General features: G+C 39.5%; 1 protein-coding gene across 1 annotated transcript in view; it reads right to left on the bottom strand.

Moving 5' to 3' along the window:
* DNER (delta/notch like EGF repeat containing) overlaps positions 1-26,924 on the bottom strand; it is a 143,959-nt gene extending 117,035 nt beyond the window's left edge. The window contains exon 1 of the mRNA XM_064457728.1: positions 26,513-26,924. Coding sequence (XP_064313798.1) covers positions 26,513-26,776 — 264 coding nt within the window. The 5' untranslated portion in view covers positions 26,777-26,924. The remainder of the gene's footprint in view (positions 1-26,512) is intronic.
* Positions 26,925-27,620: the final 696 nt, after the last annotated feature.

Genomic DNA, 27,620 nt, shown 5'->3' with positions numbered 1-27,620 from the left:
TGAGCTTAAGAACTTCAGAAACTTCTCATTAAATTTTTCCCTCTGGTAGAACTTAGTTTTTCAGAAAATATGCTATATTACAAGATGTTACTTTATTCAATTTCAAAAAAAAAAAATGTGTGTACACCTTCTGAAACAATAAAAATGAAAATGAATTTGTTATGACAGCATATAACAAGATTTTAGAAAACAATTTCTTCTGAAGATTTTTCTTAAAAAGAATTTCTGGCAACTTCTTCAGTCCTGTCCTACATTACATTCTGCAAGATCAATACTATGTTGAACTCCTATCCAAACATTCAGCATTGTTAATCACCACAATGCTCATTAGATTAATTTTCTAAATTAAATTTTCACCAGTCCAATATTCGTACATTATTTGTAAGGTGTTTGGTGTTTTATAGGGTTTATCCATTAAACCCAAGAAGTCTTTTCAGTGCCACTCGTTTGAGTTGGGATCAGGACACTATTTAATGTTCCTACCCAAAAGTGTTTAAATAAAAGGGCAGTAACAAAACTGTTTGACCTTAAAAGTTCTTTTAGCAGGTGTGGAAGCATGTGCAAAAAGCAGTAACAGCAACATGAAAAACATTGGGTGAAAGTGGTTTTAGTTTCTTGTTGGGAGAGTATGACTTACAGAAAAAAAATGTTTGAGAAATATCTTTCTATATGTACTTGTTTTTACCCTCTGCCAAGCACAGGTCTTCTAGTAAACAAAGCAATTTAGAAGGTTGCCTTTTTAAATCCTTTATAAAAATTAGCATCCCATCAGTTTCTCCTAGAAATACAAAGGCCCAACATAAAAGATTCAGGAAATTATAAAAATTATGTTATACATCATTTATTACGAATTCTCCAATAGACTTAAACTTGAACTCTTCCATAAATGTAAACCCATATATCATCCATATGATGATAGTCAAATCAAGGAACAAAAAATGAATCTAAATTTTCTCATTTGCATCCTGACAATAAAATTATTTCTTTTTTCACTACAACTTACAACTTCTATCCAGCTGCTATTATTTTATGCAAAGTAAATGTTCATTGTTTCTTTAAGAGTACAAAAAAAAAAGTATGCCATTGAAATTATCCAGATTTCAATGTGAAACAATGCTCACTGGTACTGAAATACTATGTAAGAAGCAAAAACCATCTAGAAGGCAGTATTTTGGTCAGCACAAAGCTGCTTTTCAATAATGAGCTCTCAAGCAGATTGGTGTGAAAAGGCAGCAAGATTTTAGTTTTCTTTAACTACAAATAATTAAGGGTAACTACTTACATTTTACTGAACAGAGTACAGGCTAGCCACAATTAACATACAGTTTAACTCATTTTCTCCATAATGCCAGACTTCACCATTCCTATTCAAATTACAACCCATAATTGAGAATTCACTATCTATTGAATCTTATATGTAGGACTACTTACTCTTTAATGAAACCAAAACAAAACACCACAGCAGAAAACCCCTAGCTTACAAATATACCTTCATCAAACTTCCATTTTAAATTACAAACATGATATTAAAATCAGTTTTAATATAACTGGCAAGATCTCAAATCACATGTAAATACCTTGTTAAAAAGTTATTAAAAACATTTGTTACTATCTCATTAACTTCCGCACTTGTCAAACTTGCCTGTTAAAGAACATTTTAGTCCTATGTCTACCTACTAAAAAGCAGAAAGCAAAGAGAGAAATGGAAGAACAACATATTACTAAAAGCCTAAAGCAATAAAGACAGTGATAGTCATCCAGAACTGGAGAAAAAAAAAATATGCAAATTTTACTACCTCAATACCATCGAGACATATATTACAAAAAGGAGAGTCAAATACTCCTGGGAACAGAAAGAGATGACTAAAATAATATACTTCTAGAATTATTGGAAGCATCATCATTACTACAGTAATAAGCAAGGAATGCTTCTTAGCATTTTTTATTTGCTATATAACATGGAGCAAAATTGAGAAGTATTATTAAAGTGGATAAGTAAATGTAGAAATAAACAGAGACTCATGAGGAATTACCACCAAATACCGCTTTAGAAATGCAACAAACAAAATTTCAAAAATCCTCCACAGTAGAAGACATCCAAAGTGACACCATACTGTGCCACCACATTGGCACAAAATAAGAGTCATAATACACTTTGACTATAACATCTTGTCTTGGGTTTGCATGGCAAGGTTTTGGTAGCAGGGGTCTACAGGGGTGGCTTCTGTGAGAAGCTGCTAGAAGCTTCCCCCTTGTCCAACAGAACCAATGCCAGCCAGCTCCAAGACAAGCCCACTGCTGGCCAAGACTGAGCCAATCAGTGACGGTGGAAGTGCCTCTGGGATAATATATTTAAGACGACAGGGGAAAAAAACCTGCAGAACTGCAGCCGGAGAGAGGAGCGAGAATGTGTGAGAGGAACAACACTGCAGACACAAAGGTCAGTGAAGAAGGAGGGGGAGGTGCTTCAGGTGCTGGAACAGATTCCCCTACAGCCAGTATTGAAGACCTTGGTGAGGCAGGCTGTCTCCCTGCAGCCCATGGAGGTTAATGGTGGAGCTGATATCCACCTGCAGCCTGTGGAAGACCCCACGCTGGAGCAGGTGGATGCCCAAAGAAGGCTGTGACTCAGTGGGAATCCTGCGCTTGAGCAGGCTCCTGGCAGGACCTGTGGACCCATGGAGAGAGAGGAGCCCATGCCAGAGCAGGTTCATTGGCAGGACTTGTGACCACATGGTGGGGACCCAGGCTGGAGCAGTCTGCTCTGGAAGGATTGCACCTTGAGGAAGGCACCCATGCTGGAGCAGTTCATGAAGAACCCATATTGGAGAAGTTCATGGAGAACTGTCTCCCATGGGAGGGACCCCAGGCTGGAGCAGGGGAATAGTGTGAGGAGTCCTCCCCTGGAGGAGGAGGGAACAGCAGAGACAGCATGTGATGAACCGACCCATCATCACCCTGCACCACTGAGGGAGAGGATGTAGAAAAATTGGGAGTGAAGTTGAGCCCAGGGAAGAAGGAAGTGGTGGGGGAAAGGATTTTTAAGATTTAGTTTTTACTTTCTCATTAACCTGCTCTGATTTTATTGGTAATAAATTAAGCTAATTTCCCCAAGCTGAGTTTGTTTCACCTGTGATGGTAATTGGTGAGTAATCTCCTTCTCTCCACCCACAAGCCTTTTGTTTTATTTTCTCTCCCTGTCCAGTTGAGGAGAGGGAGTGATAGAAGGGCTTTGGTGGGCACCTGCCAGGGTCAACCCACCACAAAAGTGTAAGTAAAAATAATGCAACTCCTTTCCCCCCTCCCAGCTTCCTATGTGTGAGACCACATTTGGAGTACTGCATCCAGTTCTGGCTCCCCAGGTCAAGAAAGACAGGGAACTACTGCAGAGTGTCCAATGGAGAGCTACAAAGATGATCAAGGGACTGGAGCATCTCCCTTATGAGAAAAGGCTGAGAGACCTGGGTTTGTTCAGCCTGGAGAAGAAAAGACTGAAGGGGGGATCTTATCCATGCTTATAAATATCTAAAGGGTGGGTGTCAAGAGGATGGAGCCAGACTTTTCAGTGGTGCCCAATGACAGAACAAGGGGCAATGGGCACAAATTGGAACACAGGAAGTTTCACCAGAATATGAGCAAAAACTTCTTTCCTGTGAGGGTGACAGAGCAATGGCACAGGCTGCCCAGGGAGGTTGTGGAGCCTCCTTCTTTGGAAATACTCAAAACCCACCTGGACGCGGTCCTGTGCACCCCACTCTAGATGTCCCTGCTCAAGCAGGCGCGTTGGACAAGATGATCTCCAGAGGTCCCTTCCAACCTCTACCATTTTGTGATTCTGTGTTCCCAATACATGTAAACCCTTTAGATTTAATTCCTTACATATAAACCTGCTCACATGAAATGCAATGGCATAGAAATTGTGTCAGTGTATATGCTGCAATTTTTATTTTTTTTTTACCAAAACTTTACATCATTTCAAGCACCCAAATCATTAAGCACTGCAGCTTTCAAGCCAAAAGTAACCCTGAATTTTTACTCACAACCTTGACAAAACTTCTAAAACTATGAAATCTTTGAAGTGTCTAGGAAACACATGCTTGGTTTATAACAACACCAATGAACCAGTTGCTGTTATATCTGCATCTAGGCAAGACCAAGCATTCATGAGAGAAGTGCAAGCTAGAAAATTTATTTTCCCGATAATGGACACTATAATCTGGCATGGTTGATGGTTTTTAACAGAAACTACGACTATCACCTGAACTTATGCAATCCAGCAAGATATCTCACACTTAGTGGCAGCACAGAATTCAGATGGTGTGACAATGAAGCTGGACAGCTAACCTAGCACTGTAGCCCAAAGCAGACTCTAGTGTCCCTTTGCCAAAATTGTTTATTTCATAAAGCTAATTCTGAATACAAAGTCATAAACAGTTTTTACCCTTTTTGAACACAGATGCAGAAACACATGCACACTACTGTTGCAGAAATTAATCAATGGTTGAAGTTCTAGCTGTCAATATAACTTCTCAAACTAATATTTCTTGTCTAACTTGACTGCTGTCATCCATTGCAGTAAGACCACAGTAAGTAAAGTCCTTTATGTAAGTGAACTTCCCTCTCTCTTACTCCTTTTTTCATTCCACCTTCCTTTCTTTGCTGCAAGAGATCATCAGACGAATGGAAGACTGAAATAAACTATCTCTCCGCAGAATCAAGCATACACCAAAAACTTCTGTCATTGCTAAAATTGGCAGACTGAAGATTAAGTGGTCAAACATTTGAAACCTCATTCACCCATTTGTAAAAGGAAAATAACTTTTTTCTTTCCCTGCCTGCAGCAATATCAGAATGACTTATTATTACAGTTTTTACAATTAAAGAAACCTGGCAAAAAACACTTGTTTCCTCCTATTCACAGACAAATTAGGAAACCTTCAGGTCTAACTCCAAATTTCCCAGTTTTATAAACCTTTTTGCATTTTATTTTAACATAATAGGTCACATTAAGTTTGCATTACTAATTGTGTACATCTCAAACAGCTGTAGAATGCAAATAATGTGTTAAGGATACTTCAGGAGACTGGAAAGAAAATGTTCAGCTGGCATTGAATCAATATGATGAGAATTTGTCTACTGATGAAAATATTTCCTAGACTGAGACCTTTTGAGAATCATAGAATTATTACAATCAGCAAGGTATTTTTATCCCCGCCGATTCTCCTGCTCCCCAGGGACAGTAGCTGTGCAGCAGCAGCAGGCCAAGGTTAGAGGACTTCGCCCACAGTCGCTTAGCAACGAGCGGCCTTGCCTAGGCTGAAGGACAAAAAGAACAGGACAGGGCAGCCCGGCTGGCGTTCGCACGCAGGATGGGTGCAGAATTGATAGTGCTTTTAATGCCGTCATTCTCTCCTGATGATGGGAAGAGTTCATTTTCCAACCACTGGCAGTGGGATTTTTGTCATGGATCCTCTTTGCTGATAAGTGACAGATTCAAGCATGGAAATTAATTTGCTCTTGTATCGACTAAAGGTCTACCGCTAACCAGGCTGGTTAACAGTTTTACTTCAGAGACCTTAGCCAGGACTGGCGCTCCTGCCATACCTGAGGAGCATCAAAGATGATAGCCTAACTAAATTTTGAATAAAGGTGAGTCTACAAAAAGTGATGGGAGCCTGTTCAATATTAGTATTTGCAGTTGTATTATGCAGTACCAAAAGATCTGTGTGGAGTTTGGGAATCCCTCTTCATAAATAATTGTTCCACATTATTAAGTCTTTCTATTATACGTTCTCTATTATTAGACTTACTATTTTAGGTTCTCCTCTGGATCTTACAACAAAGCTTTATAAACAGACTTCATGCTGATAGCATTTAAAATTGCTTTGCATGTGCATTGCTTAATGCATGGATGATTCAAACAATTAAGACCCAGAGGTGCTGCTTAGTTTCCATTCTTTCAGAACCCAGGAAAATCTACCGAAATAATGCAATGATTCCCAACTGGACTTATTCAGCGCGAAATCATGCAGCCTGTCTTCTAAAATAAAGCAATCATGTAAAACTTACTTTTCAACATACCTTTGATCAGAGGGTTTAAAATACACCTACAAACAGGCATCACATTTATATTTTTGGACTATCAGTATGAAATTAATCCTTTTTTAAGCATATATCAAGACTGAAAGAACAGCTATATAACCAGAACATTTATAAGCAATTCTCCCAAATGATGCATCATGACTAAGAGAATTTATTTCATTCCTAAAAAATCTAGCATTCAACCATTCAGTTGAGACAGCACCGATAATATCCCCAAAGAAAATCGGTGTAATAATACACAGCATCCATTATTTATTTGTCCAGTGCAGAAGGACTTCTTTTGAGAAATCCAATTGGTTTTGTCACTTTTTATCACCATACAGATCCATTTCCTACAGCAAAAGAAATACTTTGGGTTTCAGAATTACATATGTGCAGAAAATGGAAAAAATAGATAAAATAGTATGTTTATTACAGGAATAAGATGATCCTGAACTTCTAAGGAACAGAGTTTATTTATGATTCAAAATAAACTGAATAATGCTTTTCATTCAGAACTTTCACTGTAAAGCACTAACAGTTTTATTTAATACTATCATTTAAATTTTAGAAGCCAGATAAACAGAATTATTTGTAAATAAATGGCTACCCATACTCAGAACAAAGCCTGAATTTTTCAGGTTAATTTTAAGGAGGCAAAGACCTTTCATGACTAGGACATACTCATGGACACTTAAGGTTACTGAAATGTGAGGGTAATTTTGCCAGATAGACACCTAAAAGTCTATCAGGGCACCAGTCTCAAAACTGATATTAATGGCCACTTTTACTGGTCTTACCAGCTGGACAAAAAAGCGAACTGACATAGCAGGTGAAGCAGGAGGTCCTGTCACAGTAGTCCAAGACACATTGCCATGACAGTGACTGATGTATAGACATTCTAAATCAAAAGACATCAGTTGCAAAACTCTACAGTTATGAAACCATGATTTTTAAGATGTGCTGAATTGCGTTTTTAACTTCTAGTTTTAATATCTTTTCATAAAGTGATAACATTCAGTGGCTGATAACCATTAAGTATAATCTTATTACTACAGCTATTACATCAAGTTCAAAACCTTTTGTTATCAAGGCAGACACATTATACGTATAGAAAGTTGTCTAATTAGTTACATCGTACATATACATATTCTGATTCCTAAATTTTCCGTTTCGTTTAAAAGTTGAGGCATTTCTAATTTGTTAATTAATAAACAAATGCTAAGATACACCTTGTGAATCTACATAATAGCTTTCACAGGTTGTTCAAAATTCTTGTTCCAAAACACTGCAACAGTCCAGATACCTGCAATAAGTTTAATTGCAGAGGAATGGAAAATTGAAGATATACCTTTTCCATAAACGCTGTATCTCTGATCAACCAACAGTGAAGCTGTTAGAGCAGACACACAGCAAGACTAACTCCTTTTCAGATTACGCACACATGATCCATAAGGGGGTTCTCCTGGAGAAGGCTCTTTGTGTGTTGCAGACCGAGTTGCAGAAGTCTGTGATGGCATAGGATCCAGGGGGGCAAGAAGAAACAGACACAACTATGGATTCTTATTACCAAAAATTCCATTTACTATTTGCCATACCCAACTCCCAAGAAAAATTTCTTGACTTCAACCAAGTCCAGAAAAGGTGATTTACTGACATTCAAATATTGACTTCTGTAATTTGTAGGCTATCAAGGTGGGAGAAAGCTGGATGCGCATCTAACTTCATAGTGAGCTGACTTGGCAGCCAGGGAATAATGAGCAGAAAAAGATTTCCGTATCTGTAGGTTACTGTAATTAGTAAAGAGCATTCTGTGAAGTCTCCTAGGACACAAAATTAGAACTGGTTCACATTCATACAAAATAAGAGGAATTTCACGTGGACAATTTGATGACTACGTTCAACTTTCAGTTGTTAGCAGATTTTTCAGGGTGGAAAATAAGCAGACTACAGATGGGGAAAACATTGGAGCTGGCTCAGCAGGGTTAATTCTGGCATGATGCTGCATTACTAGTCAGCTGCAGTGCCTCAGCACCACGCTCCAGGGACCAGGGTAATTGTGCATGGAGCTGGCAGGGAGTCAGGAGCTTTGTTAGCTCCCGATCAGCATTAGCCATTCTAAATAAAGCTCAGATCTACATAGACAAATGTAGGTGACTCCACATGATCCTGATCAATACCCTGGAGTTTTCTTTCATGTGGAGTAAGCTATTTCCCCAATAATAAAGATAAAGGAAAGGGACTACTAGCAGAAGAAAGACTTTGTCTGAAAATGTCCCACTCCAGTTTCAGCCCTTCTGTACACACTTCCCCCAAAACGCAGAGAAGGAAATGAGAAGGTTAAATGAATTTGTCTGTAGAAGAAAGCAGACCCTCTACATTGTCACAGGTGCACATATAAAAAGGTTTAATGAAGTAAAAAAACAATGTGCATTTGGTGTGCTTGTTACTATAGAGGAAAATATGTTTCATAATAATAAGAAGAGTTTTAACCATTACTGAGCATACCAGAAGTATATAGTCTACACAAGGGAGTACTTCCAGGGACACAGAACCACTCTGCAGAAATTAAGACAAACTAGAATAACATCCTGTGACAAGGAAAAGTGGAGAACCAAATTAAGACCTCGCCACAACTAAATACAGGACCAAAATCCCCAGATTGCTAGATCATATACTAAAAAAAATTTCTAGATTAAATCTGAAATGGACTATAACGAGAGTAAATTAGTATCAGCAGGGGGAAAACTACAGTACTTACCAGCTCTGAAGAGCACCTCTATGAGCTCTAAAAGGTCACCATACTGTTAGATTGTACAAGAAAGTTTGTACTATATTTGAAATGAAAATTACAGATACCATTTTGTGGTCTGAAGATCTACATTTTTCTCACAATATCAGGAGAATTGCAGAGTGAAGTGTGAACATTCTTTTTATTTTTTTTCCCCAACATTATAGAGATACTGAAACTTTTGATCTTGAAAAAAACTCTGAGAAACTTTCCAGGGGCAAATTATAAACCCAGCCTTGCAATACCAAGTTTCCAAACCTTTAGATGAAAAAGATAATGTTAACAGATCAGGCAGGAGGCAAGGAAGAAAAAGCAGCATGGGGGCAGGGTTTTTTCTGACATCTATTAAATTTGTAGCCAAAACTATTTTATACGAATTGGCCAATGATGAGATCTTTCAGATGTTGATCACTATTGCAGACTACTGTTCCAATCCACAATCAGCTGAAAGCAATAGAAACAGTCTTTAATTATGATTTAAATATGCCTGTAAAACAGACTTATTTCTTTCTTCCTTCATTCATCTCAAGTCATATCAAATCTTCTATCTTCACATAGAATCAGACATAGAACTCACCTTATAGCAATGTGCAGTGAAAGCATAAAAGACAAGGATAGCTAGGATGAACTGTGCTTACCACATCTATACAGCACAGCACAGTAAATGACTTAAGGTTTCAGAGCAAGGCCTCGGAGCTGCACTGTTGAAATCAAGTTATTTCAGAGTACCTGGACAATCTGGGTGCAACTGATTGTTAATGAGAAATAACCTTCTTTAAGAACGTCGGCAGCACTTACCCACTGTCAAAAAATTCCACCATTGGATTAACCATTTTTAGAGTATTTATATATACACATTCATAATAGGAGTCTAGTACAATTGTTAAGCTCAAATGTATCATTGTAGATAATTACTTAAAATGTTGCTAGGAAGAAGTTGCTGTTATACAGCTTCCACAATTATTCAAAATCTATTCCAAAAACCATACAAAAATTGAATTTCAGACTATACTTATACTACCAAGGTGCACTGTGTTATCTCAGGTATAGAAAGAGAAGGAAGTTGCTACATGGTCTAGTTATTTAAAACAGAGCAAGAAGCTGAATTGTGACACTAGTAGGGGATGCACAGTGCTCGTCACCTGATTTTCAACAAAGCATTTTTACTTTAACAGTAAAATACTGAAAACAAATTTGTTCACAATGATGCCTCTGTGCTTCACAGGAATTGCAGGTACAATTCCCGCTCTCCTGTATGAGCCATCCTCCTCAGCTAACTTCATGATAGGAGCCATCTACTTGCTCCAGAAATACTTTTCCATAAGAAAACAGAAATAGCAGAGCAATTACCAAGCTGCAACCACATCTGGAAAAACTCATTAAAGGCCTTAGTCACTCAGAAGCTCAATCTGATCAATAAAAACAAAAGTTATTGGCAATCCAGGATGATAGACTGAACCACAGCATATTTCACAGAAAGGAATATTACAGAAACAGTTTCTTTTCTAGAAGAATCATCTCATTTGACCTGGAATAAGAATAGATGCACTTCCAAATTGATGCAGATGATGATGCACTATGACCTTACCAAAAAGGTATGCAACTTCTACATTAGTTATCGGTCAAAGTAGAAATAAGATCTAAAAAAAGATAAAGATCTAAAAACCACTCTGAAGTAACAGCGCTACTTAAAATTGCAAAGGGTTAAGAAGTTCGTCAAAGGTAAGGAAATCTACTAAATTTGTCAAGTGCTTAGCAAGTTTTACTAAATTCTTCAGAACTGAAAATTTGGAAAGTATTTCTAACAGTGTTAAGTTACTGCTGTAATTACTACTGCTGTGCAATCATATTTTACCTACGAAAAGTCCATTATTTGTCTAGTAGGAGTAAATGAAAACTAACCAGATCACTCTAGTTAGTTCTCAACACTCGCTATGGAAATGCAAATCACATTTGCTACAGAAAAAAGTGAAAATAAAGTATCATTATTATATTTGGAAAATCATCAGCAATGAAAATTAACTATTTTTTTCACTAAACTATCTGCTTCTTGTATATTTCAATTCATACTTTGATGCCAAAAATAGTTTTTACTATTTCTGTTCTTGTGAAATCCTATGGCAGATGTTTAATTATGACTGCTTCTGTATTATAGAACAATGCTGTTTTAAGAGGAAGTAAAATTTAGAAATCCATACAGATTACTGTAAAAATAATTGAGGTTGCTGAATCCACTTGAACAATGATACATAATATATAATAAGGATACAGAAATTCCTAATCCTTTCATACCCATGAGAGTGAGAAAGACACCTGGAACACTACGCATCATCATTAATGCATTTATTCAGACCTGGAATACAGGCAGGTGCTGAAGAAAAAGCCAACAGTAAAATTCTCTGCGATACATTATGTGAATTCACCTAGCTGAGACATAGAAAATTCAAACCAACTATCATTTTACCTATACCTAAAGAACTGTCAGTACTGAAATAAAAATTCCACAATGCCATTGAAATGAAATTCAAGCAAGAAGAGACACTATCAGGCTTTTTCAGCATCTGAATCCTTTTCACCTAAAAATAAAAAGTTAACTTCTAAAAATAATTTTTTATTATTTATGCAAGTGAGTTAAAAGACATCAACAGAAGCTACAGAAATTACATTCCTGGAACTACAGTAAAAAAAAAAATCTTAAGCATTGAACAGATGTCTAAGCATCTAACAAACTGGGAATTGAACAGATGTTATTCTTACAAAGGTAGAACATAACCAGGAAAACATACATAGAAACTATTTCAAATAGATTGCCTTCTAATGGTCACTCATTGTATCTATTTACTCATCTAGCTAGCATCCTCAAAATTATTCCAAGCACTGCAAAGGTCAAAGGCAAGGGCAGTGTGATGGTTCAGGAACAGCTCTGCTGTAGATGTGGATGACAGACTCAGACTTCAGCCCAGTTCTTCCTTTCCAGACTAGCAAACACAGCAGTGCACACTTCCCTTGCTCAGAGTATATTTTGTACATTAAATCAAAGCTTCCATAATTGCCAAATTCCAGAACACAGCCACAAGTGCTCTGTGATTAAGCCTGCATGCACTGATTTCCTCATTCTATTATGAATATAGATATGGCAACTATTTCAGCTTATCTGTTATACAAACTTAATAGTCAACTCCTGAAGTTTAACTTTTGTCCCTTTTTTTCTGGCGCTGCCTGTATTTCATGGCTTAAGTAAAGAAATGCAAACACACAGCATTATATTCTTCTTCATCCCACTTATTTCATGAGGTCTAAAGGGACTATGAATGACTTATTATCTTACTCATCCCACAATTCAATCACTGCAACCAAACCAGTTTCTGCACTGAAACATCCCTATATCAACTTCTGTTTCCTTTGGGTTTAACACTATTGTCTTTAGAAAGAAAGTAAATTCTCCTAAAATAAGGGATACAAGCTCCATCAGGAACTTCCCCATGTGACCTTTTTTGTTAATACACTGGGAAGACCAGAGAGAGAGAGAAAGAGGAGAACAAAGCCAGATGTTTTGGATATAGAGAGAGTATGGGAAAAGTACCTAAATATTTTATTGAACAAAGTAAACCACAGATTCTAACATCAGAAATACACAAAATCTACATCATCTCAGCTCTGTCAGAAAGATGGTTTGTTGTTCATCCCACCTCCACCTGGCAGCATTTTTAGGTCTTAGGAATTTAGCTTCATTGATGTTTATTTCCATAAATATACAGGCACATAAGCAAGTTACTACAGGATAAAACAGAAGATGTGCTTGCAGAGCATTAGTTACATTAAGATACCTACCTATATGCACACACTTACATAGTTGTGCCACACAGTAAACATACATAAATTATCTCAATCCAACTTAATTTAGTGTAGCATTAACTCCAATAGCATTAACAGCATGAACAACATCGGTACCACTTTTATACCCAGATCTTTGCAGTTTTGCTTTTATGCATCCAGGTATTAAAGTTTTCCAAAAATCAACCTAACACCTTTACAATTCCCTTGAAAAACACAGAGAACCTCATCCATGTTATTTTAAAAAGGCAGAGGAAAAATAAACTGCACAGATCAACAACTGATACTCTAAAGTTTTACAATTATCTCCAAAATTAGATTAGATAATGGCAATGTTAACATATAAATCAATACACAATTAAATACAAGAGAACTTTTCCCACTAGACACCACTTCTTATAGTTGATAGAAACTTCTGGCTGAACATAGCATTTATCAGAAAATGCCGCTTCATTGGATAGAGTTTTGTGCAGGCACCTCTGATCTGAGGAGGCCAAGTCATGGATATGTTTCTGATGGAAGCTTTCTAGTGAAGGTATCCTCCCTACTGCAGCACTAGTGCTCTGCTCCAAGATCTGGGAGCAGAGCACCCTGAAGCCCTGAGCTCCAGCCCTGCTTTCAAAGTCACGCAAGAGAATTTAAAAGCCCTAAGATTGCCAGGGTGACTTGAAGCTCTCAAGACTTCTCAGCTTCACAGAACTGCCCTGCTTAATGTCAAGGAGCTTGGAAGAGCTTCCACCAGCCAACAGCTCTCAGGGCTCAATAGCTGCTTGCAGTAAAGGGCCCAGCCCCATGCAGGGTCTGCTTTCACACCCCAGGCAAGGAGCTTAGAAAATCTGAGAACACAGAAAAGAACTGGATGTAAGTGTATTTTGAAAAAGAAAAATGTCCTCTGAACTAGAAATCCCAAGTTGGAAGCTGCTGCAGTGCTGATTGCAAAGTGAAAAGCTTATGCATCACGCAGAAATCAACTATATGCTACACTTGTGTTTGCTATGTGTCAGTTACCCAGTAAGGTTTGCTAGCACAGCTGTCATTCCAGAGTACCCTTGAACTGATTATCTCATAAACATAAAATATGGTTAAATCACTCACTCACTAATATTTAGTGCTAAGAGAAAACCCTGGTTTGCTGCATGCTATTGCTAGCAGGACTTGACAATCAGAAGGCATACATGTAACCAATACATCTGTCACGCTCTTCTTAAGTGGGCCTTTGTGAAAAGGCAGAATCACTGTAGCTATTAATCCATTTTTTCACACTCATATGCAGAAAGAGTTAAAATTTGGTGTTGCAAGGGAAGCTGTTTAATTGGGTAGAAAAGTGTTTCAGAAGCAAGTGGCACGGCTGTCCTTGCTCCCGCATTTGTTCACCTTAGAGGATTTCTTTGCTACATTTCAGGAGCACCGAGAAACCCAAGCTCAAATGGTTACTAAAATAACTAATTCTAAACTTACATTTATTATTTTTATAGACAAAGAAACAACTATGAGTTTATTTCACCTTTAAGAGATGTCACAGTGGAGTCTCAAGCAGCCCTGTAAAGAAGATGCTCCACATTTTTAGCATGCTCTGTACAAGCTAGATCCCCCCACATGCTCAGAAAAATTTTTGAGAATTTCTGTAACATCAACCTAGTACCTTTCCATTACTTTCAAGAGGCAAAATTAGCCAAATTTTAACATTACAGTCCTATTACAGTTATGTAAATTAAGTCAATTTGCCCTTCCTTCAATTAAACAATTTAATTTCCCAGGGGACTCAACACCATTTTCTTCAGTTGTCATATATGCTATCATCACACAGCATGCTGTATCCTTAAAAAGAATTAATCAAATATCTGGTCCTACAGAGCCTACCTATGTCAGTAAACCTCATGTAACTCAACTCACTGAAATCCAAAGGCACAGTCAAATGAGAAAGTTTCTCAGATCCCTACATACAAGAACACAACCTTGGTGTTCCATAGTGACAATAAATGCCAGAAAACAACTCTTTTGCAACCAGGCAGCAGGATTAGGACTTTCAACAAAAAAGGCACTTAGCTTACAAATTATTAGACTTCTACACAGCCATCTTTACCTCCTTCCATTTAATAATGTCAGTTACATTTGCCTGAAAATTAGATTACAACAGAAGTACATGCATATAGACACAAGTTATTAACAGACTGCTAAGTCTATATGAAACCTAAGCCATATATTTTAGTTAGCCATTACTGAGATTCATTCATTAATTTGATTTTGATAAAAGGTATTTAACAACTCGCCTAATTTCTTCAGCAGAACCATACATCTCTTAAAATGTTTAAGCCAGAAATACAAATTAAATTTGCATTAATTTTTACAGATTTGCCAAATTTAAAGCACAAATCATTATGGCTGAATGAGAAACTTAAGAATTGCCATATAGTTCATGGTGATAGTTACTGTCTTTATGGACAAATGCCACTACCAAATACTTCAAAGGGAGATCACACTAACGGACCAGGTCTGGAAAATTGCAGAAAATTGTCCATATACTTTCCTTAGGCACATTAGTTGATGACTACCTGCTACCTAGAAGAATTTAACTGTCTCATTCCCGTTGTTTTTTAAAGCATTGTCCTTGTCACAAGATTACCTTTTATTCAGACTCTTCTTGTTTGCCTCCGTATAAAAGTGAACAAATTGCTTCTCCCAGGTTATTCAAATCTTTCCACTTCTGATGCCCTTTCTTTGGTTCGTATCTATTTCTGCCCTCTCTATCTTGTAAGTGAAGTTACCTGAACTTGATTTCAAGGGATTAAGTACTATTCACTCATAGAAGGGAACAGCATTCTAAAACAGCTTCTGTTCTCTTGTGACATTATCTGCACATCTTTAAATTATTTGCATTTGAGCACTCAGGCTCAGTGAGGATTATTCAACATACCACCACCAAACATTTGGCTCTTCCTCCCAGATAGTCACGGTTTATTTTGAATATGCATGGTTAGCTGAAGTTATTCTCTTGGGCATTTGTCAACAACAAACTTCAGCTTTATTAGGTCCAGTACAAAGGACCACATAAGGGTAAGCTGGACTGAAAATGAGGCTTGTTGTAAATAAAAGGAATCATATCTTATTACTCTTTTACAGCTACTGTTCCTAAAGATACCCAAAAGTCTTTTCAAACTGACAACACAGCTACTGAACTAATACATGAAGTACAAAGTTCCCAAAATCATTAACGTTCAGTGACCTTATCTCAGTATAACAACCCTACTTTCACAATCCAGTTGAATCCTGTTCTTACTTTATTCAAGAGCACCTTGTTCACAAACACCTCTGCTACAGAAATCTGAAATACCTATCATTGATCCGTTGCCCCTGCTTCCAGTGGGAAAGAACATTATGAAACTAAATTAACCTGTAGACTGCTAGCCTGAATATTTGCCAGTCAATGTAGTCATCTAAATGGTTGATTTCTTTTTAATAAGAAGGCTTTTTTTCCTTACAATTTAAATTTATTCTGATAGGCCACTGACATGTAATTCATAATCTGCAATTTCAATATGATGCTTCTTTATAAAGTGCTTTTCATTCAAAATTCTCAAAGCCTTCATACGTATTCACAAATTAACCTTGGAACACCCAGAATTATCTGCATTTATAGAGGAGAAGGTGGTAAGAAGGTGGAAAGAGTTTTGCCCGGCATGATGCAGTAAGGGAGTGAGAATACCAAGCACCACCTCCTGTTAGTCCCATTTCTGGTCACAATGCATCACTTTCAGACCTTTTTCTACAGAGTTTACAGCTATTTTTTCAGGTTTACAGCAGAATATAATACTAAGTAACACAGCATAATTATTACACTTACTGTGGCCTGTATAATTGTAAAGCAAACCAAGGCAAACTTGAAAAATACAGGACTGTGATATGTATTGCTGAGCTCAAACAGGTTATATACCTGACATCCAAACCAGCTTTTGAATGCAAGAGTGCTTCTTTGTAAGAAATTACAATTAACCTATAGAACTAATTAAAGATTTTTCTTACCACGCAAACATTGCTTTTCTCAATGTGTATCTTGATGCGCATTTCCACTGTTATAAAACTGTTGGAAAACTGCAAAAATTGTATTGCAATTTAAGATCTTTTTCCAAATAATTCAATTCTAATTTAAGTTTTGTATAGCTCATATTGATGAGTGATAAGTTTCTCTCCAGGGGACATTTATTTCAGTGTTTATATTATTCATGTAAAGTATAAATTGACAAAACCATATAGAAACAAAATGGTGAACAAAACTACTTTTTCGCTTAAAAATCAGAGAACTAATTAGAGAGTCTTAATAAATGATGCTCTACAATGTCAAATGGACATACTAAACTGCTTTTACCTTCAGATTTTAACCTAAATGCCACTAAGAAAATTTTAATGAAATGACCCCTACACTTGCCAAACACACTGCTTTCAATTGACATGGATGCACTTTAAATGCACCAGAGATGGAGAAGTGGAGGTTTATCTGTTGAGAGCTACAAGGCCATTGCCAGAGTGCAGACATGCAGTTAGAAAAGCAGAAGCCCAGCTTGAATTGAAACTGGCCATAGATGTCAAAAATAACAAGAAAGGGTTCTTCAGGTATGTCAACCACAAGCAAAAACAGAAGGAAAACATAGGCCCACTGTTAAACAGAATAGGATAGTCAGTCACCAACGGTGCTGAAAAGGCAGAGGTTCTCAATAATTTCTTAACCTCTGTCTTTACCAACGCTGATGGGTCCCAGGCTTTGGGAATGAAATTCCCAGTTGATCCAAACACAGACACACCATCAGTGAAGGAAAAGTTAGTATGGGAATTATTACAGGAGCTTGACCCCTACATATCAATGGGCCCTGACATCCACCTGAGGGTGTTGAGAGAGCTGGCTGATGTCATTGCAAGGCCACTCTCCACAATCTTTGAGAAGTCATGGAGAACAGGGGATGTCCCAGAGGACTGGAGGAAGGCAAATGTTACCCCTATCTACAAGAAGCGCTCAAGGGGGGCCTATAGTTACCCGGATCCTATCAGCCTTACTTCAACCCCTGGGAAAGTTACGGAACGAATCCTCCTGAGGGCCATCACAAGCCAAATGAAGCACCGGATTGGGAAAAGCCAACATGGCTTCACTAAAGGCAGATCGTGCTTGACAAACCTGGTGGCCTTCTATGAAAAAGTGACTTGCCTGGTTGACATGGGGCGGGCAGTGGACACTGTCTACCTGGACTTCTCCAAGGCCTTTGATACGGTTCCCCACAGCCTCCTCCTGGAGAAATTAATGTGTTATGGCCTACACAAGTGGTCTGTGCATTGGGTGGGCAAGGAATTGGCTGACAGGCTGCACCCAAAGGGTGGTGGTAAATAGCTCTTTTTCAAAGCGGTGACCTGTCACAAGTGGGGTCCCCAGGGATCAATATTCGGCCCAACGTTATTCAATATCTTCATAAGTGATTTGGATAATGGAATCAGGTGTAGCCTCATGAAGTTTGCAGTACCTGGAGTACTGTGTACGGTTCTGGTCCCCGCTATACAAACAAGATGTGGACAAGCTGGAAGGGGTCCAGAGAAGGGCCACCAAGATGATCAGAGGACTGGGAAGCTGCCATGTGAGGATAGGCTGGGAGACCTGGGTTTGTTCAGCCTTGAGAAAAGGAGGCTCAGAGGGGATCTCATCACCAGGTACCAGTACTTAAGGGGTAGCTACAAAGCAGATGGAGACTCCCTCTTTACACAGAGTCACATGGGGGGGACAAGGGGGAACGGACACAAGTTGCTCTTGGGGAGATTCCAATTGGACGCAAGAGGAAAATTTTTCACAATGAGGACAGCCAACCATTGGAATAATCTCCCCAGGGAAGTGGTTGACTTGGCCACTTGGACACTTTCAAGATTCAACTGGACAGGGTGCTGGGCCATCTTGTCTAGACTGTGCTCTTCCTAGAAAAGGTTGGACTAGATGATCTCTGAGGTCCCTTCCAACCTGTGATTCTCTAAATATGGATGCTTTCTTTTTGGGATCGTCACACCACGATCAGACACCTCTAGGTAGGTAACTGAGCTCAGTTCACCTATATCAACAGAAAGTTAAAAACAAAATTGTGGATATTATTGAAGCCTTCCTGCTAATGCAGTTGTCAAAAGAACAGGTAACCTCCCAGCATACATTAAAAAAATGTGATTTAGCATTGTACAAAACAGACTATATTTAGCTTAACCAACAACCAACAGGAATATTGTTATTAGCTCAATCTATTCAGCTCAGACAGGACAGTGCAGAAAAGAAAAGCAATATTTACTACGTGCACAGGGAGGGAAGAGTGGAATAACTCACTTTTAAAAGGGAAAAAATACAACAGGGAAATTCAATTAAATTGAAAGACAGTTATGCTTTCCATGCGATTAATCTGTGGGATTCATTGGAACACAAATGTTCCACAGCCAAAAAGAGTTTCTAGCAATAAATGAGGGACTTGATATTTAACAAGAACAGAGTAAGCTATGAGAGCAAGTACAAAAAAAATAAAAATAGAAAAAAAAAATCAACCTACATCTAGGGTTAAGTGGACACTATTTTCAACAGGCTCATGTTTGCCTATTAAAATGGAATTTCCTGCATCAACTAAGATTTCTGATCTTATGATCCCACGATCAGGCTGAAATCCTGCTAAATACCATCTGAAATTACTGATCTCAAGCAAGTACTTCTCAGAATGGCAGTATGTAGAAAATTCTGAGAACACCTTAAACGGGTGCATTTCTACCTTCTGTAATACTGAATCAAGTCTTCTAATTCCAGTATTTTAAGCAATATTCTTGTTTATTTGTTCTCCCGTCTATATTGTGTTTCTTATCTTTTATTTGAAACAAGTTATTCTCCTAGTACATTGGGAACTTGCTCCATTAAAGAGGATTTCCAGAGCTACATGTATGCAAATGATAACATCAAGTTAGGTATTTCAAAGGAAAGTAATACAACTCTAGTTTTTAAACAGGTATCATTGCAAAGTAATTCTCTCACATCAAAGAACATAAACTGCAATGAAATATGACACACGCTATGCTAAGATGCTTCAGCTCTTTTGTATCTTCTACTACTATTGAGTTACTTCACACCTGATCTGTCTCTCTGCAGTCTTCAGTTGCAAAAAAAGTAAAACTCACACTTAAAACTCTTACTTACATGATGGAATTTTTCAGAACCAAATAATTTGCACTATATGTGACCAGCATTTAAGAAGACCTATTTTGAAAGGGAGTATTTCAAGACACTGAAAGAGACAATACAAAGATTCACAAAGGTCAGCGTGCAGATGACACCTGGATAATAACCATTTATATAATTGAGACAGTTTGGGTTATTACATTATTCCTGTTTTATTCTACAGAAATTCAGAATAATTTGTTTAGATCCCATGGCAAAAATCATAGAATAATTCTTTATTGACTGCTTTGGAAGTTGCTGAATTATAGTTCTCTCACTCAGAAATTTTCACATGACATGCTTCAAGGAAAGATGCTAATTTGAAAAGCTTACATTTCTGACTGGGAATATATTTCTACTACACTTAGAGAAAACAGATGTTGTAATAGCTAAAATAAATTGGGGGAGAAACTACTTTTCACATTTTTTTTATTCTACGCTAACGTTCCCCAGATTTGATACCTCATATCGCCGTACTGCAGAACTTCATTTCCATTGCAACCAGGGAGATCAAAATTCACAGGTCACCTGAACAACACTTCACTCGCAGATCACAAAAACCTCACAGAGAACAAATAATATCCATCAGTCCTATAGGACATACTGTTGGTACTTGAAGAAAAAAAAAAAACTCACCAAGGACTATGAAATGTGAGTATACTAATTTGTGACTGGAGGAGCTATAAACAGAGTGGCTTGAAATTAACACTAAAGATTTTTCAGGTATCTAATAGTAATATTGCCATATTGGAACTCCTGCTTGCACTGCACACAAGTTTGTCAGCTTCCAAGTACAGTCTAGACTTATGTAAAACATATACATACAATAACGTGGAAATATTTTAGCAGAACATGCAGCAAAGGGGAGGCAGGAACAGGACAAGAGTAATAGGCAATGCAAAATCTGGGAAAAAAGATATATACAGGTGTGTGTATAGACAGAATCACAGAACAGAATCATAGAATGGTTTAGGCTGGAAGGGACTTGAGGGAGTTCTCTGGTCCAACCCCTGCTCAGGTCAAGGTGCTTGGGCTCTTGGCCATTCAAGCCCCAAACCTCCAAGGATGGAGATCCCACAGCTGTTCTAAGTGCCTGTTCCAGTGTTTGACCACCATTATTGTGAGGATTTTTTTCCCTTAGATTTAACTCAGTCTTCCTCCACTATAACACATGTGTCATCTCTCACGCTTTCACTGACCACGTCTGAGAAAAATCTTGCTCCATCTTCTCTATGACCACCCATTAGGTAGTTGAGGATGGCAATTAGCTTTCCCTTAGCCTCTTCTTCTCCAAGACAGACAAAACAAGCTCTTGCAGCCTCTTCTCACACACAGTATATGCACCAATGCAAATATTTAAACTCTGCAACTTTAAAGCACTGCAAGAGTTCACAGAGTTAGTGAGCAGAAAATTACATGGTACCTCAGAACTCAAGCTAAACTACATTCAAATAAAACAAGAAAACTCTGGGGCATCTTCTAACTATAAAATTTACTCATTAAAGATAAAAAAGCAAACAGAATGGTCACGTAAAAAAACCACTTGCATCACAATAACCACATAATCTAAGTATATACCCTTCATCAATGAGTACAGGATGGAAAGAGATAGCATTTTAAATATGCTAGAGAACTCATTGTGAATTCAAGGATTATTTAAAGACCTTTCAGAAGGGATGTCAGCACATAATAGAAAACAGGACCTTGTGAAGAATTAATCAGGATACTCACATAAAGGTGATCTAGCAGTTACATTAAAGGATGTCCTTTTATACAGCACTGTCCAGTGCAATCTGAAATAACATGGCCAGTGAAATTTTGTACCACTTACTCTGAAGTATTAGACCATTGAGTCAAGAAACAATAATCCTTCTTTGTGTAGCAATTAGCCAACTCTGGATTTCTGCATTGAGCATTAAACAGCGGGTTACCAGAAATCTACTGAGAACAGAAATGAATTTGAAGTAAAAGAAACAAAAACCCAACACAGGATTAAAAAAATTAGAAGAAAACTGCACAGAATGAAAAACCGAATCACTGCATTACAGTCTACAAGTGGTCAAATACCATGATCAAAGACAAGAATAAATTCACGTGGCATTCAAAAGTATATAAAAAAGGAGAAAATGAAGATGAAAGAGATTGCTTTGCTACTAAAATAATAATTTCAAAACTAACTGAAAAATGTTATTATATCAATAGCTACCACATCACTCTTACAAATAAGTGAAACACCCAGTCAACAAAAATGATCTGAGGCTGGAGCACCTCTCCTATGAGAACAGGCTGAGAGAGTTGGGGTTATTCAGCCTGGAGAAGAGAAGGCTGCAGGGAGACCTTATTGCGGCCTTTCAGTGCTTAGAGGGGGACTATAGGAAGGATGGGGGCAATCTCTTTAGCAAGGCCTGTTGTGACAGGACAAGGGGTGATGGTTTTAAACTAAAGGAGGGTAGATTTAGACTGGATGTAAGGAAAAAGTTTTGTACTATGAGGGTGGTGAAACACTGGCACAGGTTGCCCAGAGAGGTGGTAGATACCTCATCCCTAGAAACATTTGAGCTCAGGCTGGACAGGGCTCTGAGCAACCTGATCTAGTTGAAGATGTCCCTGTTATTGCAGGGGGGGTTGGACTAGATGAACCTTTAAAGGTTCCTTCCAACCCAAACCATTCTATGATTCTATGATCACTAATCAGACTATATAGAAGAGAATGGCTACAAAGTCAGAATGCTGGTTCAGTATGCTTGGACGCTACTTGCTTTCTAATTTTGATTATTTGCATCAGCTATAAAATAACTAAAGACATACTAAAAAGCACCAAAGTAAAAGAACAACGGAAAGTTATCAACCAAAGAAGAGAAGAAAAATAAAAACTAAAACATAAACAATAACAAGAGAAGCAACTAAAACAAATGAGGCATGTATGACAGTATTTTAAAATACATTAATAAATGAATGTTTCTTCACATGATAGTCTTTGAATGAAATTAGCACTAGCATGGAACTAAATAAACACTGCGCAAACTAACACAATTAAGTTCAGATTCTGTATTTTTAAGCAGATGACCTAGTCTATCATGAAATTTTTCATTTCCTATTTAGTACCTTATCACTCTAAAATTATTTCATAAGGCACTAACACAAATAATTTTTTACATAAAACTTACCTAATCAAGAAAAACAATTGCATTGGATTATACACATCATTAGAAATAACAGAGTAGTCATTAGACTAGTCATTAGAAATAAAGGTCAAAGTTTGTCTTTCAAAGTAAAATATAAGTAAAAAATTCAAGAATATAAAGTTTAGGGAACTTTAGTATCTGCCACTCAGTTCATGTCAATGTATTTCATCAACTTCTCTCAGTGTAAAACTGAGAATTGTCCAGTTTCAAATTCCTGCAGAAGGGCAGTTGCATTTACTATAATTTTTGTACTATTTCCTTGGGAATACATGTAATTTCTTTGCTCAGGCTAAAGTTTAAGATGCTTCAACACATAAGTTCTATTTCTTCCTTAGATAGACCAGAAATATGGTTAAGAGAAGTGGGAACACACTCAAAACCATGAAAAGAAATGGAGTTTAATTAGGGCAATGTCCTGCAATGAGAAACCAAACAATCCGTAACAAAACAAACCTGAATTTTACAAAACAAAGTATATTCAAACCGTAAGTAACCTGAGATATAGACACATGCACAATCCATGGGATGGATATACTAAGAGAACCTGTAATTTCTGTTGTTAAATAAATAATGAGTCACTAAAGCGATCATAACATAAGATCATGGAATTGGCTCAAGTCCAAGTTAAATATTTCTCTTGGTGATAGGAAAGTGCTGGGCTTTTATGAGTATCTCATGTGTATGTGAAGTCAGTTTTATTCTTTGCCACTTTTCCCATGCCAGCACCAGCATCATCAAAAGTGCATCAAAACCAGTTAGAGTAAAGCCTTCAGTAACAAAATTTGTGGGCAATCTCCAACTTTGTTAGCAATCCTTCTACATTCCACTCCACTGTGCCCAGTTGACTTGTAGGCACATTTAAAACATTTTTCCTTTATTTTATATGTCAGTGCATCTGAGTGGAATTAGAGAAATGTTGCCTTCGTTACAAGAAGTAACGAGAAAGTAAATCTATATTTTTAGGGAAGTGGCACTCCCAAAAAACTCCAGCTCCATCACAAATTCAAAAAATGCCAATTTACCCTCCATGATCTGAGTATTTAAGCATAGTAATCCCTGTTCTTTTTTTGCCTCTTGGTATTCCCTTCTCTAAGTCCAAGTGTTCAATAACGACCTCAGCAGTAAGTTGAAAACACCCCATCTAGATACATCCCAATGATTTAGTCCATAGTTTTCTCATAATCCTTAAGGGATATGAGAAAAAAATCCTTACAGTTAATCTTAAATTTTAAATCCACTGAATTCGAAAACACAATTGTTTTTACCTTTCTTTGTATACGTTTAAGCCATTAGGCATCTGTTAAGCTGTTAGGCGTCTGAACAACAGAGCAACGCAAGTAGTAATGCATTGAAGTAATACATTACAGAAGTAATGTACAATATTTATTTATCCCTTATTTCAATAAAATTAGCAAAACCTCAACTATGGATCTATTGTGTTTATATTACCCCTTTAAATAACCTGCTCGCTCTCTAGTTAATTAAAGTTACATTTCAAAACCATATTAATTTTTTATAGCTAACTGGCATCCGCACTTCAGCTGCTGACATGATAAGCTAGAAGTGGCATTCGTTTATCAGTTTCCCTTGCAAGGGTCATTACTCAGTATTTCAAAAAAGAAACAAAATATATGATGCTGTAAGCCTCCTCTTATTAGTTAATAAAAAGCATAAGTGCCACAAAAATATTGCCTATCACTTTTATTAGAAAAACAATTAAACCCAGTTCCCCAGGCACAACACTTCACAGGAGATATGATGCCAGCAAGCGTTACATTTTACTAAGTCTTTAAAAGGGTCGTTAATTTTTCAGTCATGGATCTCAGACACCCAGCTCTAACAGCAACAAGCAAAAACAGAGCACACTCTCTTTGTAGTGATAGAAACATAGTAAACTCTTAAGAGGACAACAGCTAGAATTAGCCAGAGAAATCTATTTAATCTACTTTCATCTCTCTGATTTAACAGAGCCTCATTAGTTTAAATATTGTTACTTCAGTTGTTTCGCTGAATCAACTGAGACATTTCAAGGCAAGCACAGAACTCTGTATGTAGTGCTCCTACTTTACAATCACTTTTATATTCACGTACACATTAAGTCTTCAGTAAATGTATTATCCCTTTTATCTGTTCAACAGTATAGTTTGGGTACTACATGACCAAGGAACAATTTAATAAATAAAAATAAATAAATAAATAAACAAGCAGACTGAATTTTCTTGAATTAATTTGCTTCTATGTCAAAACCACTTAAAACAGAGAGCATTATCCAAAGAAATGGTTGCCAATGCATACAGCCTTTTATACACTGCTGTCACAGAAAGGAACCCGTAGCATCATATACACATGCAGGAAACAAGCCTCTTTGTCCCTGCGCCTGCTTTTCCTTATCTGAATATACGGAAGATTAAGTTTTTGTGAATTTCTGAACACGATAACAAAGATTTTCATCCTTAACGCTGGAGATAAAAAAAAAAAATTACAATCTTCACGTGACAACAATTGGACTGTATTATTACATTAAATCCCAACACGACCAAGCACATTAATTAAAAAAGATACTGCTTACTGCCTCTCCATGATTTAGATCATCATCCCTACTCTGAGCATTCTGACCTTTCAGAATTCACCACGAACCCCAGGAGCAGCCGGAGCGCGGCAGCGAGCACACCTAACCTTTTCCGGCGACCACTGGAAACACGAATTAACGATTAGCATTCAACGCAACACAGCACCCACTTCCAATGGCCATCCTTTTCGCCTTAAAATAAGTCACTACTAAATAAACTGTGAAGGCTGGACGGCGTGGGGTGGCCACAGCACTAAGATTAACCTGGGAGGCACTGGCGGAGCTCAGCCCCATGCGCCGTCACCTCCAGCCGCGCCCCTGAGGCGCCGTCGGTCCGCTCCGCGCCTGGGGCTCCCGGCGCTCCCCTCGGACCGGCAGCCGACCCGCAGCACGGCTCCAAGCCCGTCGCTCGCAGTCCCGGCACCCGCTTTGCACCGGCACGAAGGGCCGCCAGCCCCTCGGGAAGCCCCGGGGGAGAGCCGAGGCCGCCCGCGGCGGCCGTTAACGGCACCAGCGGCTGCCGCGAGAGGAGCCGGCGGGAGGGAGGGAGCGAACGCCACCCGCCGCGGGAAGGGGCACCGGCCGCCGCCGCGCGCCTCCCGGCCAGCAGACGGGCGCCGGAACGGCTCGGTGCGGAGCGAGGCAGGGCGGGCAGAGACGCCCGCAGGCGGGGTGGGGTGAGGCGAGGCGGGGCGGCCGGAGGACGGGAGGCAGCCAGCCGCAGCCCGAGCGGGGACACCCAAGGGCAGGGACGGGCACAAGGACGCGGGGCGGGAGGGAGGCGCTGAGGCGGGGGCTCCCCGAGGAGAGGGGGCGCAGGGCGCTGTCGGCGTGCCCCTTACCTGGCAGAAGGCGCCGGTGACCCCCGCGGGGCAGGCGCAGCTGTAGGCGGCCGGAGGCTGGGGCAGGAGCAGCTGGAGGCGGCGGGGCGCGGCGGCGCCCCGGGCCGGCACCGGCGAGCAGGTGCCGTTGTTGCGGCAGGGCTGGCTGAGGCAGGGGTCCCGGCCGGGGGGCGCGGCGGTGGCCGGCCCGGGAAGGCAGGCGCGGCGCTGGGCCAGGGCGAGCAGCAGCAACAGCAGGAGGAGAAGCGGGGAGGCTCGGGGCATGGCGGCGGGGCGTCCGGGCGCGGGTGCCACTCCGCTGCGGGCACCGGCGGGGAGAGAAGGAGGGGATGAAGGCAGCGGCCGCCCGGCTGCTCCCTACCCCCGTTCCCCGGGCAACGCGCGGGCGGGGACTGGGCGGGGAGGAGCCGCCGCCGCGCCGCCGCACGCCCGGCAGGGACCGACGGACCAACCGCCCGCCGACCGCCCCTCAGCGCCCCCCGGACCCAGCCCCAGCGGGGGCGGGGAGGGCAGGCGGCCTGGGTGCGCACCGGGATCGGCGGGGATCCTGACGGCAGCAAGGCCGGCTTTATTTCGTCCCTAGAGCCGAGGCTGAGCTCAGGTCGGAGCGGTCGGGGCTGCGCACCGAGCACGCCGGTTCCAAACGGCACCAGTGCGGTAACGCGCTGCCCGACGGGCGGCGCGGGGCGGTGTGCCTCCCGCGGGCGCGGCGGCGGTGGGGGGCAGGCGAGCACCCCGAAAGAGAAACTCCTCGATCGGGAAAACGCGCCGTTTGCTTCGTATTTACTGTTTCACAAGTTTAGTCTGCTGATAATTACTTAATAAAACTTTAAAGACCAAAGTAGAGGCAGGTGAAAAGCATAAAAATTAATCCTGTAATTTTTCATATTGCCAAAAAGCCGCGTGTCCTTCTCCCTGAGGTTATCCGCGGCTGATTTTTTTTAAAATCGGTTTCTATTTTGCTAGTCTTTTGGGGATTTTTTTACCGCCTCTGATTAGAACTAGGACAAATGGTATGTGAATCATTTAACGTGCAGCAGGAAGATAATCCACAGTCTCTGACCTCCTAGTCATTTGCACCTGCAAAAGTGAAGTATTTAAATCTAAC

Source organism: Phalacrocorax carbo, chromosome 7 (genome assembly GCF_963921805.1).
Source record: "Phalacrocorax carbo chromosome 7, bPhaCar2.1, whole genome shotgun sequence".
Classification (NCBI taxonomy): Eukaryota; Metazoa; Chordata; class Aves; order Suliformes; family Phalacrocoracidae; genus Phalacrocorax; species Phalacrocorax carbo.
Note: the sequence above shows the minus strand (reverse complement) of the source record. Positions and strands in the feature narration are given on the sequence as shown.